At 35.8% G+C, this 15624-nt stretch overlaps 3 protein-coding genes across 3 annotated transcripts; 2 read left to right on the forward strand and 1 right to left on the reverse strand.

Moving 5' to 3' along the window:
• Positions 1–3409: 3409 nt before the first annotated feature.
• On the reverse strand, positions 3410–5152 carry LOC117322446. Its single transcript, XM_033877364.1, has 4 exons — positions 5048–5152; positions 4610–4708; positions 3957–4058; positions 3410–3606 (listed from the first exon to the last, which is right to left on the reverse strand). The coding sequence occupies exons 1-4, from the start codon at positions 5087–5089 to the stop codon at positions 3433–3435; spliced, it is 417 nt and encodes a 138-aa protein (XP_033733255.1). The 5' UTR covers positions 5090–5152; the 3' UTR covers positions 3410–3432.
• Positions 5153–7502: 2350 nt separating this feature from the next.
• Positions 7503–9139, forward strand: LOC117341589. The gene is made up of 4 exons (XM_033903444.1): positions 7503–7696; positions 7867–7968; positions 8335–8436; positions 8949–9139. The coding sequence occupies exons 1-4, from the start codon at positions 7652–7654 to the stop codon at positions 9114–9116; spliced, it is 417 nt and encodes a 138-aa protein (XP_033759335.1). The 5' UTR covers positions 7503–7651; the 3' UTR covers positions 9117–9139.
• Positions 9140–13084: 3945 nt separating this feature from the next.
• Positions 13085–15624, forward strand: LOC117322447. Its single transcript, XM_033877366.1, has 4 exons — positions 13085–13194; positions 13449–13544; positions 14885–14986; positions 15412–15624. Exons 1-4 carry the CDS (start codon positions 13153–13155, stop codon positions 15577–15579), a joined length of 408 nt encoding a protein of 135 aa, XP_033733257.1. The 5' UTR covers positions 13085–13152; the 3' UTR covers positions 15580–15624.

Below are 15624 nucleotides of genomic sequence, written 5' to 3' on the forward strand. Positions count from 1 at the left end.
CATTATATAGCTACACCTTAGCTATTTAATAAAAATCATCATAAGGTTTTGGTTTGACAACCATTCTGCCTGAGCGCGTACTTACAGATGAAGGATTGTCACTGCACATGGGTTTGGATTGTATACGATCATGATCATAGTGTTCATCAGATGCCTCATTACTGTTCAAAATGTCTTCCTCCTCTTTTGACACGTTTGCCGAGTTCTTAGGTGGGATATCCTCATGAATAACACTGCGTGGCATAGACTGAAGTTTGTTCAAAAGTACTGGACTTTTAACGTTGTTTGTTATATCAAAATTGTCTGTGGGCTGAGGCCCATGTCTTGATAAGAGTCAGTGTCTACGATTTCTTCAGTAAACACCTCGGTGTGTTCTGACACGATTTGACCGTCTTTTATGATTAGTCGCTTCCACTGTTCCTTTCAAGCTCCACAGTTTCTGGTTGTCTAGCTTAATTTTGACAATGTCTCCAGGCTCAAGTTTTGGTAAAGGACGGACAGCATTTCGGCGATCATATTGAGCTGTGTACCGTTCCTTATAGCTTTTGTCATGCCGCTCAATCCGTTTCTTACTTGGCCATTTAGGGTTCAGTGTTTTTGGTGCGGCCGGTACGGATGTCCTTATCTTTCGACCCATGAGAAGCTGACAAGGGCTAGCTCCCATCGAGGCGATAGGTGTTGCCCTATACCCCATCAGGGCAAGAAATTTATCGTCTTGCGCAAGTATTCGTTTTGCGATCTTCACTCCACTCTCCGCTTCTCCATTTGCTTGAGGGTAGTGTGGACTGGTAAAGGTCTGAATGAAGTTGTACTTCTCTGCGAACTTGTCAAATTCCTGTGAGGCAAATTGCGTGCCATTATCCGAAACCAGTTCTTCCGGAACGCCGAATCGCGCAAATATGTTCTTTAGTTTGCCGATAACTTGACCACTAGTCTATGTTGGACAGATGTGCGATCTCCAAAAACCTCGAGTAGTAGTCCATAACCATGCCATGGTCGTTGAGGAAGCGGAGTAACTTTTAATGGTTCCTTTCATTGAGGAGGTTTGTGCTCCTGGCAGAAAGTACACCGTTCCACCATTTCCTTAAGATCCTTCCCTATGTTGGGCCACCATACGCAAGTAGCTGCATGCTCGCGACACTTTGTAATACCCAGATGACCTTCATGGAGTGTTTCCAGGATCTCCCTCTGTAAACAGTTTGGTATCACAATCCTCTGTCTGTATAGGAGCAAACCATTAGATGTTGACAGTTCATTACGCACCGCAAAATAGCCTTCCATCTCCCGTATCGAGTATTCACGATCTGGCCACCCAGACTTAGTAGGAGTAAGGGCTTTAGCAAGTTGTGGGTCTTCTGTAGTAGCTTGACGTATACGGGACAATTTGCGGTCTGATATCGGCCATGTCGATTCGACAGAGACCACAAACATTTCTACATCATCGTCAGAGGGAATCTCGCTTATCTCGAGGGGACTCCTTGACAGAGTATTAGGAACTACCAAAGATTTCCCTGGTACATGTTCTGCAATCGGAGTAAATCTCCTTAGGCGCATAAGCAATCATTGACATCTCAGTGGCTTTCTGTCAAGATCTTGAGTGTTTATGAGTGGCACTAAAGGCTTGTGATCAGTGAACAATTTAAATGACTCTAGTCCGACCAAATAACGTTTAAATTTCTCGCAGGCCCAGACGGATGCCAAACATTCCTTTTCAATTTGGGCGTACCTGGACTCAGCGGGAGTTAGTGTGCGAGAGCAGAATGCAACTGGCTTGACCTCATCTCCATCCTTTTGAAATAGTGCACCACCTAGACCGTAGCTGCTGGCATCAGCACCGACAAATGTAGGTTTGTTTGGAGAATAGAATGTCAAAGTAGGAGTACTTGTTAACTTCTCCTTTATCTCATTGAATGCTGTTTGCTGGTGTGGAGTCCACTGCCACACTACATCAGACTTCAAAATGTCCATCATAGGACGTATGATTGTTGACAGGTCTGGAATGAACCTTCCCAGATAGTTTGTCATGCCAATGACTCTTCGTAGCTCGGTAAGGTCTCTTGGTGACTCGAGTCCTCTAATGGCTTCTAAGCGACTTGGGTTAACGCTTACGCCATCTCCACTAATCACGTGGCCAAAGTATTCAAGTTTGGATTTTCCAATTGCTCATCATAAGTAGTTATCTATTTCATTTTAGCACTTACTCCCTTCTTTTTATAAATTATCGGCATCCTAGACTCACTTTTACCGGCATCATGTAAAAACTAACGATGTCAATATCAGCTTAAACTAATTACACCAATTATCGCCAACTCGTCGCTTCAGATTACATTTATATTTAAATTACTATCGATACGCTTACTCAGAATGCCATACAGAATTGAAAAAAACGCATTAATAATTCAGTTCATTTAGTACTCATCGTTTTCGCCCTCCGCCATATTGCATGCAGGCCATTACAGTTAATCGCATCAGGTTCTCCACCGCGACCGTGGGAATAGAGAAAGTTTCTCTCGCAAATATTATCCAATATACAGTAATTCGTTCTGATTTGACGTGGGTTTAAATGAACATACCATTTATATTATTATATGTTTTATTCATCTGTTAAAACATACAAAAAACACAATTCTAACTAAAAGTCGAAAATAGTTATATCTATCACAATGTGGATACATCGTTTTTCTCATTGAGCTATAATAAATGTTTCTTTAATCCACTGCATACATCCTGGCAAATGTTCTCTCCAAGTATGTGAACAGTGATCATGACTGTTGATCGAAAACATTTCAGTAATAATTCGAAATATGCACTTATATATGAGGAATAACATTCAACGCTTGGAATGAATGATACACATGTAAAACACGTGTACACGAAACCTGACTTCCTACTGTATTAGAGTACATTTGGACGAAATGTCGCGCTACGTTATTGAGAGCTGACTTCACTAACTCGGCCTATTTGTGGTAGTTAGATGATATCAGCGGTCAGAACACCGACACTCGGCTATTGCAATCTTTACTTGACAAAGGAAATAGACGTTTTCGAAAGATCGCAAATGAAATTTTTAATTTTCTGTTTGCGTACAAAACTTATTTAGCTTTATACTTCATAATTAAATATATTTTTGCAAAGACATGTTACACTCCAAAGAAGAAAAAGGAAGGATATCCTTTGATTGGTCCGTTAAAAAGCATTGTTATCTGATAGGGAATTAAGAAATATGGGGTCAAAGGGTAGAGTAATTTCAGAATGACAGAAATACCTAGGCATATCATTCGTATGCCTTTTGAAAATATCGTTATTTCCTTTTTTGAATCCTATATTGCAGATTCAGCAAGGTAGCACATCAAGTTCTGTATTTGTTTTGTTCCTATGTAATGTAGACTTATAACAATGACACCGATGATTGACATATAAATTCCAATTTATTTAACCAATTACACCCATTGTTGTAGGTACTGTAGTGTGTCCGTGGTGGGGATGCGACACCACGAATACGTCCTGACCAGCACACATATGTTCTACATGCATACTTAGGTCATTAACATCGTCATGTGACATCTGTGTTTGGGTTCCCTTGGCTACGAGGAACATCAGATTACTCTGAAATAAAAACAGAAATGGAAAATGTCAACGAAACAGCATTTATAACTCAAAAAGATAAAAACTGCTTGAATAGAATATCGGTATAGGAGCCATAGAATTGAGGGAGAATAGAAATAAGACCAGAAGATCCGGAAGATATGCGTCCTCTGTTTCATCAACGACAGTCGTCATGTAAAACAAAACCTTAATGACGATGTCAGGTCTAACTTATTACACAAGCTTATTCGTCACAACATATTAAACAGGAATTATTTCTTAAACGAAAGATGAATGTCTTAACCTTTGATATCAATTAAAGATATTCTTTGTCAGGGGATGACGGTGTAATATATACATGTGGTATTTACCTCCATCTTCAGTAGTCCGTCTGTTGTGTGTACTTGGGGTCGCTGTGAAGCTTTCAGCTTCTCAATATAACATCTGCTTCCCAGCTTCATCACCATTTGATGCTGAAGAAGATCCATTGCATATGATAGCGAATACTTGTTAAAAACTGATTTAATCATGCAATCAGTTTCCGTAGAATTGTGTATAAATAAAATTATTTCAGTAATACGTGTCAGAACGTATTCGAAATACGCCCCTTTATGTACAACAAATCTAGTGAGTATATTATCAGAAATCTTTACTTAATTGTAAGTAAACGAATCATATAGCAGAGCGCCACCTTTCTAATGTATTATTTATCTTATAATTTTTTATCATAAATTCCCATTATTATCAAAATTATGTCATGATAATGCTTGGGCGACATTTGATTACATATCACAAAAATACGTTTTATCGAGATAGTTATCATATGTCAATATTATTGTAGTGGTAAGTGAAAATGCATTTTGCAAAATAGTGGTCTAATTTATCGTGATCAATCGAGATAACTACCATTGTCTAAATCATCATAATAAATCAATTAAACATGATAATGTAAACTTAATGTATCGACTTGATAAACTAAATATGCCATTTTAAATATCAGATTCATTTAAAACCTGGAACATACCGATTTGGCGTCATAGTAAAACAGGCCCTGGTCGAACTCGTTAGATTCGTGAACGTGATGGCGATGAGTGGTGGGCGTGAAGGTTGTCATACCACATATCTGTAAACATTTAATGCCTTTTATCTTACAAATGGTACTGTTTCTATAATTCAAAAGTACGCGAGTAATTAATATCTTCGTTGTAGAAATAGATTTATTGCTATTTCAGCCAAGCTGATATTGTGAAATAAAATGTTTGCAAATGAAAAATTTCATTAAACACGTATACGACCTTTTGCAAAACCAGGTGATGAAACATTGCCAATGACATTGCCGTCTTACATATTCGTGTATGTGCCAAACAAACGTACATTTTGATATATTTTTCCTAAGCTTGAAATTTCACAATATGCATGAAACACAAAAAATAAACAAAATAAAATAAATAAAACAACATACCTGCCCAAAAAGGCATACGGCCACAACTAACACACAGTACATCTTGCTGAAAGGACGAAGTAAGGAAGATAAGATCGTTTCGTGACAAGAATGATCAAACTCTAAATACAGGTTATATATTGGAAGACACTGGGGCTCTTTAGGGGACTAGATTCATAATGTCTTGTTTCGTAAATACTGATAAGAAAGGTCAAATGTTGTTGAGACATTCTTTCTCCAATTCTGATACACATAATGTTCTAATATTTCTAATCTAGATCTTACATCTTCAAATCTATATGTCTCCAGGCTTTTGATATGCTCTGCTTACCTGAATCATTACTTATAAGTAATCATGTCTTAGCAACTTCAATGAAAATGTATTTCCCTTTAAGCCTAGAATTCATAATTCGTGAGGGATATCAACACGTACAAGCTTCTGTTTTCAAAAAAAAACAAAAATTGTAAATAAGTTAATCATAAGGATATTACTTTTTTGGTATGTTTCCTATTTAGATAAATATACGTTCAAACTATCCGATATGTGCTAATTTGGATTATGTTAATATTGTATCTAATATTTTTACGGAAATATTGAGGTGTAAATCCACCTGGGCAAACTTGTGTCCATATTTTCATCTGATTCTACGTTATCGGATTTTCATGCTGCACTCTTAATTTCAGTGTAGCAATAAAACTTTGGGTCCACATGGCACAGTCAGAGTACTATTTATGAGAAAACATATAAAAAATGCTGGATTATTACAAATTACAATTTGACAAAGGCAAAAGGTTGAGTCAACATTTGGCTCTCACTTAATTCAATTTCTGTCATTTTTTATCACCATTTGTAGATGCATAGTTAAAATTGAAGGACTAATAGCATCACCTTGGCGCACACTTTAAGACATCCATTTAAGACTTTCATTGGGTGTCAGACAAGGCTATCATTTCTGGCTATACTTAAATGTTTGGGGAAGATATATATCTACGTATGTAATATATCTTCATGTTTTGTGTGAAAAAATGGGTAAAGACATAATGATAATCACATATGTATTATTTTTATTATAATGGATACTTCATTGTCTAGGTATACATGTACATGTTAATGGACATCAATGTTCATTTTACCACCATCTCAACCTTAAGTAGTTCTTCAGAAGATTATTACTTCTGCATATAACTGTTGATCTTGGAGTTGTTATGTAATAAACAAAATTAGAAAATATATCGGTATTTAAAATAAAAATCGATGACACAAAACTTCATGATTACGGGAAATTGTGCATTGGACACATTTGACATGTTAAAAACGTAATTTGCCGGTTTTATAATTTTCTCAAATTCATTTTGTAGAATAAATAGTCCTTCTCTATCAAACGTTTAAGTCACTCAGATGTCAACACTGCCAGACGACTAGCTATATAGGCCTACATGAAAGTCGAGATTTCAGTGATTCTAATTGTGTTTTAGTGATTATGTAATAAGTATACCATGGATGTCTGTGCAATAGCCCAGAATATTTGACCCTCGGTACTGGTAATCTTTACAATATTGGATACTTTTTAAATTTTGTCAGAAAAATGGCATGCTATTCTAATTAAATGTATCACAACACTTACTTCATGTATGTCAATATGACATATTTGATATCAAAATAACAGTAATTATATACACTTCAAACGTTTATAATTGATTTCCACATACATATGTATAACATTAAATCGTAAGAATTATTAACCATTGTGTAAGGATACCTCCTTCACTCAACTTGGTGTTATGCAAGGAGGTCCACTACGACTATCGATTGATACAATGATTAACCATTTACGCGATAATCGTTTACTTTCATGTAACTAAATATTGTGAAAAAAATAAAGAATTTGAAGTGGGTGGCCGGCGCTAATCTGAAATCTCCATAGTCGTTGACCCCATATTTCAGATAATGTTTTAATGCAATTTCCAGTCTTTTGTTATCAAGTTAGATAAACGATTTTCCTTTATTTATTTTAAATTCAAGTTTACATTCACCAAAATGGGAAAGCTTTTTGTACAAAAATGGGCTGAGATAACACAGTTAACTGTTGTCTTGAATTAGGAACACTACAACTGGAACAGTCACCAAGTTCTTCGTTTGACTTCATCATAGAGTACGTTTTTGTCACGATCTATGTTAAGGGAACCGACATATGGTATTCGTTACATCATCCAATGATATGTGAAAAAAGTTTTTTTAAAGACATGCACCACTGGAATATCATACTGCAGTTTTTATCGGCAATGCAATTTATGATTTTTCAAGAAATGTAAGATAAAATATTGCGTTCATTATTTAGAATATTAAAATTTGATTCATAATTTAAAGACAAACTCAACACACATGCATATATAGACACACGATTCTGAACATATTGAACGAAGATATTTTAATTTAATCAATTACAAACTTATCGACTGCCCCTCAAGTACCTAACCTCTACGTACTACACCTCTTATACAATTTTTGACCATCACTATCAGTTGTGAATTTCGTATAAACTCCCCCTACTGTACCTTACTGCTCCATAGTATATATCTGGGTCATTACTGTGAAGACAGATTACGTAGCATTCCCTTACCAAGATGTACTGTGCGGTGGCAGCCATAGCTTTGTGCCTGATTGGGCAGGTATGTTTCTTTCATGGCGATTAATTTTTGTTGTAAAACTTGTTATAATAAATATGCCTTCGGAAGCAGGTGCCATTCTTGACCACTTGCCATTACTTTATACTTATAATTGACGACGACAAGATTCTACTCTTGATTACTACATAGTATAACTCGTCATTTTGTTACAGGTCTATACCATGACAACAATACCTCCTAACCATTCACACAGTCCTCATGTCCACGAATCTAACGAGTTTGACCAGGCCTTGTTTTACTATGACGCTCTATCGGTAGGTATTATCATTCTGTCCGCGGACGAATATGTTAATTTCTATCAGATATCGCAAACATACTTAGTATCTTTGTTATTGGTTACCTATGGTCTTCAGGTGGAAATTTGAGCTGAACATATATATCACGTAATCTTTAAATGAAAATTAACTGCACAACATGACAACCAATGTTCTGTAGATTTAAAATCAATTAGAATTGTTCTTCTATAGCCGAAAAAATAGATAGCCTTATTTCAAAGTTTAGATATGTGCATGAGTTATATTTTATACTTTCATTAATGTCAGATCGGTTATTAGAAGCTTTGATGACTTCCGTCTATGATTTAACATCCATCAGTTGATATCTCACATGTATCTCTACAGCATGAAATGGTCATGAAACGCGGGCAGCAGTGCTATATAGAGAGAGTGAGAGGTTCCTACCGACCACAGGTACATACACCAGAAGGACTACTGAAGATGGAGGTAAGTACAGTTATCTATCACGTGGAGATGGAGGTAAGTACACATATCTGTCACGTGAAGATGGAGGTAAGTTCACATATCTGTCACGTGAAGATGGAGGTAAGTTCACATATCTGTCACGTGAAGATCGAGGTAAGTACACACATCTGTGACGTTAAGATGGAGGTAAGTACACATATCTGACACATGAAGATGGAGGTAAGTACACATATCTGTCACGTGAGGATGGAGGTAAGTACACACATCTATCACGTGAAGATGGAAGAAAGTACACACATCTATCACGTGAAAATGGAAATAAGTACACACATCTATCACGTGAAAATGAAAAGTAATTGCAGAGGTTTATAACGACAATGTTCAATCAGAAACGGCAAAAGTGGACAGGACAAGTAATAGTACAATAGGTGTATCGTTAACCCTGAGTGTAATTATGCTTAGACACTGACTGCAATCAAAACTATAAAGTTGACTGAAAATCAAATCATAAGCATGTTTTTTTTTATTTCAAGGATAACCTCATGTTTCTCGTTGCCAAGGGAAACCACACACAGATGTCTCATGCTGATGTCAAGGCGTTAAGTGTGCACGTGGAAACCATGTGTGCGGGTCTTGATGTATTTGTTGTGTCGCCTAATCATTATCATCATCATACTACAACTATGAGCCCAATTGTTTGAATAAAATTATGTGTAATTTAAAATTGTCTCCTCTTATCTTTCTCTGATCAAAATGAATATATACAATGTGTATGGAGGCATGTTTTTTCCCTTAAAGGCTTATCGATACTGAAAGGATCATTCGGGACAATGAATGATAGTATAAGGAATTTATAATTAACTGACCAACATTAAAGATATGAGATATGTAAAAATATTTACACGCACGTATACAGTATAAAATTATAATAGGCTATTGTTAGTCATATCCAGTGGTACAGACTAAAAGCTGGTGTGTTTTGGGAGGCTGTGTCATATTTGTGTTAAGTCTCCTTGTGATAGGCCGGAGATGTTACCGATTTATAGTGCTACCTCACTGAAGCATACTGCCGAAGACACCCAGCAGGACACCCCTACCAGTCACATTATACTGGAAACGGGCAAACCAGCCGTCCCACTCCTAATATGCTGAGCGCTAAGCAGGAGTTGCAACTACCATTTTAAAAGACTTGGCCAGGAGACAGAACCCAAAACCTTCCTCAAAGGGGCGAACGCTCAACTAAAGTGAGGCATTGTCAAGGGAGATATTAGGAAGAAGAAAGTAAATAAAGAATAGAAAAGATAAGATCCCAACTTTAGTCGCCTCTTACGATCATGAAATTGAGGCAGCAGATACAATTCTTGCGCCCTACCCTAGAATATTTTTAATGAGACCATAATGTCTTCCAAATAGCCACTCCATGGCCTAAAATCGTTACGGATGGATTCCTCTTTCATAATATCGCTATCATGGTCGGTGACAATATTTACAAATGGCATATTGGTAAAGTGTGATGCTCTACTAAACCAGCGGGATTTGAAGGGGGCTGACCCAAAGTGTATCTTAACAATCTGTTGATCGAGTACCAATTAGAAATGGAAAAATGCTGACTTCCTTCTTAGGTAATTCACACCATATCTCATTTAGAGATGTCGAAACCTTCATGGATAATTTGACCACTCGTTTAGAGATGTTGACACTTTATGGATAATTTGACCACTCATTCAGAGATGTTAACACCTTTCGAGGGTAATTTGACCACCCATTTAGAAATGATAACACCTCTCGTGGGTAATTTGCACCACTAATTTAGGGATGTTGACAGCTCTCGAGGGTAATTTGATCACCCATTTAGAAATGTTAACACCTTTCGTGGATAATTTGCACCACTACTTTAGGGATGTTGACACCTTTCGTGGGTAATTTGACCACTCATTAAGAGATGTTAACACCTTTCGTGGATAATTTCCAAGACTCATTTAGAGATGTTAACACCTTTCGGGGGTAATTTGCATCACTAATTTAGGAATGTTGACACCTTTCGTGGGTAATTTGACCACTCATTTAGAAATGTTAACATCTTTCGTGGGTAATTTGACCACTCATTTAGAGATGTTAACACCTTTCGGGGGTAATTTGCACCACTCATTAAGAAATGTTAACACCTTTCGGGGGTAATTTGCACCACTAATTTAGGAATGTTGACACCTTTCGTGGGTAATTTGACCACTCATTTAGAGATGTTACATGTAACACCTTTCGTGGGTAATTTGACCACTCATTTAGGGATGTTGACACCTTTCGTGGGTAATTTGACCACTCATTTAGAAATGTTGACATCTTTCGTGGGTAATTTGGCCACTAATTTAGGGATGTTGACACCTTTCGTGGGTAATTTCCACAACTCATTTAGGGATGTTGAGCACATTTCGTGGGTAATTTGACCACTCATTTAGATATGTTAACACCTTTCGTGGGTAATTTGACCACTCATTTAGAAATGTTGACACCTTTCATGAATGACTTACACCACTAATTTAGAGATGTTGACACCTTTCGTGGATAATTTGCACTACTCATTTAGAGATGTTAACACCTTTCGTGGGTAATTTGACCACTCATTTAGAGATGTTAACAGATGTTAACACCTTTCGTGGGTAATTTGACCGCTCATTTAGAGATGTTAACACCTTTCGTGGGTAATTTGACCACTCATTTAGAGATGTTAACACCTTTCGTGGGTAATTTGACCACTCATTGAGAGATGTTACTTGTAACACCTTTCGTGGGTAATTTGACCACTCATTGAGAGATGTTACTTGTAACACCTTTCGTGGGTAATTTGACCACTCATTTAGAGATGTTAACACCTTTCGTGGGTAATTTGACCACTCATTTAGAGATGTTAACACCTTTCGTGGGTAATTTGACCACTCATTTAGAGATGTTAACACCTTTCGTGGGTAATTTGACCACTCATTTAGGGATGTTAACACCTTTCGTGTGTAATTTGCATCACCTCGCATTTAGACAATTTGCGACAGAAGAACAAAATGATGAACAATTTATGAAAAAAGCTGCCTATCTTTCAAACGTTTGGGTATTCGATAAAAGGTCACTAAGGTTCGGCACATTGATTACTTACTAATGTGTCAAAATAGATGAAATTGCTTCATTAGGCTGCTTAATCAATTAACACGTATTTGTTGTGTTTGTGCAATCTGCGATAAAAATGACGATTTCAGATTTCAAATTTACTAGTAAAATTTTGCAATTTTGACATGTTCAATACCATCATCTGTTATATTTAATTTACAAAAATGATTAAAGGGTGGTTTTCAAAAATGACTCGTCGTTTGTTTTGAGTTTAATTTGGTGGTGTGTTGCCTCTAACGTTGTAACAAACAATTGAACAAGTACAACTTATTTGCATTATCAGCTGGGGTTGTTATGTCGCATAAAAGTAACACCCACCAGAAAAAAGTAGGTTTTTTTCGAAAAAGAGAAATTCTGCTATCTGAGATAAACTATCTTAAGAGTGCTTGGGTGCTGCATGCACAATATATTTGACCTGGTAAAGATTATAATATGAATTATTGATAAAAGAACGAAATATTAAAATGCTATTTGGGCTACAGATTTAAAATTGCGATGCCATGACCCTATTGTTTAATTGCCAATATCCATGATTATATGGAAAACTAACAAAAAATGTTTGTTTTCAGTTTTAACCAAATAAGTTACCGAGCAACGTGTATGGTCTTTGAATATATATTAGAGTTAAGAAATGGGACTCATTGCGAGTGGGCTTTGGGGGAAGGGATCTTTGATTAATGATCATGAATATTGCATTTCCCGGTCATCGATGCCTATCTTTTGTATTCTTTCATTGTTGATACATGTAAAATGTACATTTGGTACACTACTAAGTATACTTGAACTAATTACGTAAATAATTGTGCACTTGCGGTGTCACAATTGTATGATATTAATAAATTACCTTTAACAACATTTAATGTCAATTGTTGTTTCCCCTCTTCAGCTTCAGTTTCTGAACGGATTATCAATCTGCTGTATAAATTAATCTGTTGATATCCTGTAACTAATGCTGGTTTGGTTTATTAATGCAGTTAATCTAATAACACACACTTATCAACTCAAAACAGACACACTTGATGTCCCGAATTGGTGATACATGAGCGACACCTTAAGAATACAACAGATGTCGTGAAATTCTGAGTAGGCGTTAGCTCTTGTAATGTAAGCAATGATAATACTGTTACATGTGTTTCAATGATGCCAACAATTTCTATGTGTCCTGTAATGCAATGCCTGTATATGTTTTTTTTAAAAAAGCTTGCATTTCTAATGTGAACAATACTTAACGATTTTATATGATAAATATAATTGCTTAACAATCAAAATGATATTACTGTCCTTGTTAACCGTGAATGCTTTATACATATCTCAACGTTAGTTAATAAGATTCCAAGTTTATACGTATAATTAAAAAAAGAAGGAAAGGCACAGTTATTCAAAATATAGCCAGAAGTTGCAGAATTACGGAATTAAAAAAAAAATTGTTATCTTCACATCTATTATAGAAGTTCACATGTTTCCCTTAAATGTGCCTCTCCTCCTTATCTCTGATCCATATATAGAGGTGGACACCGATACACGTTTGTGGACTTCATTTTCAGAGCGTTCTCGACCTACTTCCCTGAAAGACAATCCAACATGCAGGGCGTTTTAGTTGTCGCTCTCTGTCTTATTGCACAGGTGATGTATATGTTTATTAATGAACAATCACATTGATAATACTTTAAACTCTAACTTACATTTTAAATATTTTATATAAATAAACTTGAAATTGAAAAGACAACAGATTGATTATGAAATAAAGGTGGTGGGACTTTACTGGAGTACAGTTAATCAATTATCTGCTCAGCCAGCTGATATTCCACTTTACATATACTTTTGTCTCTCTTCACATTAAAATATGATGTTTAATGATATTAAATGCATTTTTACAGATATACGCCGAAACAACCACCCACAAGCCTCACCACAATCATCAACACGAGGCTAATGAATTAGACCCTGCCCTCTTCTACTACGATGGCGCAACCGTAGGTGATCGATATCAAACGCCATATTTTATATTAAAACATAAGTTTCTCAGACTAATTAGATCGTAAAACAATATAAAATGTTAAAATGGTTTGACTTCCAAATCATCAGAATGTTCTCTTTTTATTTCGTGAATAAAAAAGTTGTCTGATCACAAATAAATAAAGAACAAACGATAAAATTCATTTGCGGGAGATCTTGGTATATCAAAAAAATACTGATTTGATGTCTTTAATGGTGTAGGTAGATAAATCAAATATGAATTTTGGTTATATGATAAATATATCGATTTTACTGTATGGAATCTACCACTCTAAATTTAACATTTACATAAGTGTGTTTTGTCAGATGCGTATGTTCCTATGCATTCTACTTTACTCGAAAAACAGTTCAAAGACGTAAAGTTCAGACAAATAGGATGAATAGAACAGTTTTAAAATTGACGGCACTGCTTGGAGTAAACAAACATCAGTATTAACGTCAAGCGAACGAGTTAAGAATAGACAGGTTACGTGATACATTGCTATCACAAGATAAGAAAAGTCACGATGTGATACGAATGTGAGGAATGCGTTCACATAGACTGTCTAGAACAATGACCGATTATTATGACTGGGAGAAATGGCGTTTTTAACACTAAAATAGTAAAGCTTGCAATAAACTAAAAATGCATTCAAACTGATGAGGCTAAGATAAATGTTCTAGGCGGGAATTTCGGAAACGTAACAGAGTAGCTGGTGATGCAATGAAACTGACAGTTTAGTAGTTTAATGGCACGAGATGACAATGAATAATAGTATAGATACAAAGTTTAGATAATATGATTTATAAAACTAGACAATGGATATAGTTCATAGGGATCTCTTGTGGCTAGGAATTACGAAATAGAGATACAAAACAAGAAAAAAAATACAGATATAAAGTTTTAATAAGAGAATATAATAAATGTAAGCAATACTTCTTACAACCAAAACAATAATTATCATTCATTTAATTAATGTAATTGTTTTTATTCTTCTGAATTGATCACATTACAGTGTACAGTATATTTATTTACTGGCAACACACGTATTGTAGTGGTATTCTATTTTAGCGGTTTTGCAGTGCGGTATATAATGACTGCATCAATACCAGTTTCTGTATTTAGGTTCCTATGGTAAACACTGTGAATGCGACAATTCATAACTGAACTCTTTGCTATTTTAATGTAGTTGTGCTCTAAATTTCGAGTCCTCAAAAATAAGAAAATTTGCAGACTTAGATATATTACACCAGAATTGTTTAAATGCATATTGATAGAATACATATAATTATGCATGTATGTTTAATTTTCTTACAGCACCGCCTGGTGATGAAGCTGGGTAACAACTGTTACATAGAAAGGATTACGTCACATCATGGCGTAGATGTTCACACTGAGGACGGCCTCCGAACTGCCGAGGTAACAAATAAATATAGCATCTTACATGTGGGATATATCAAATAGTAGGGTAGATATGATGTATGTGTGTAACATTTTTTTTTTTGGGGGGGGGGGGGGGGGGGGGGGGGGGGACATATATAAGAAAGTAAAGACGTTAGGTATGGAAATGCACTCTCTGCTCTTTTTAGGTACACATATTAGGCTAGGTTTTAATTACCTCAATACATTTTGCTAATAATACTGATGACATTACAGCATATGAAAATGAAAATCATGCCATTCCAATCACATATATGTTTTTTTTCGCAGCAATACGTTTTATTCTACTATACTACATTTATATTGTAATATGATATTTCAGAACCAAATTTAATAACACTCTATCGAGGTGTTGATTGTTTAAAACAGACAGAACTCAATAAACGGTTTGTTATTTTTTTCAGACAAAACTGATGTTGTTGGTCTCCAAAGGAACAAAGACGCCCATGTCTCATGATCAGGTGAACACGTTAAGTCAACATGTAGAGCACATGTGCTCAGGCGCGTCTGTCTACACTGTATCTGCTACTCATCACCATCATCATACAACAACAATGGGTCCTCAAATTTAATATGTTAATGATGAAGTAAAAATAAATTTAATGGTTGGATTTGCA

Source organism: Pecten maximus, chromosome 2 (assembly GCF_902652985.1).
Source record: "Pecten maximus chromosome 2, xPecMax1.1, whole genome shotgun sequence".
Classification (NCBI taxonomy): Eukaryota; Metazoa; Mollusca; class Bivalvia; order Pectinida; family Pectinidae; genus Pecten; species Pecten maximus.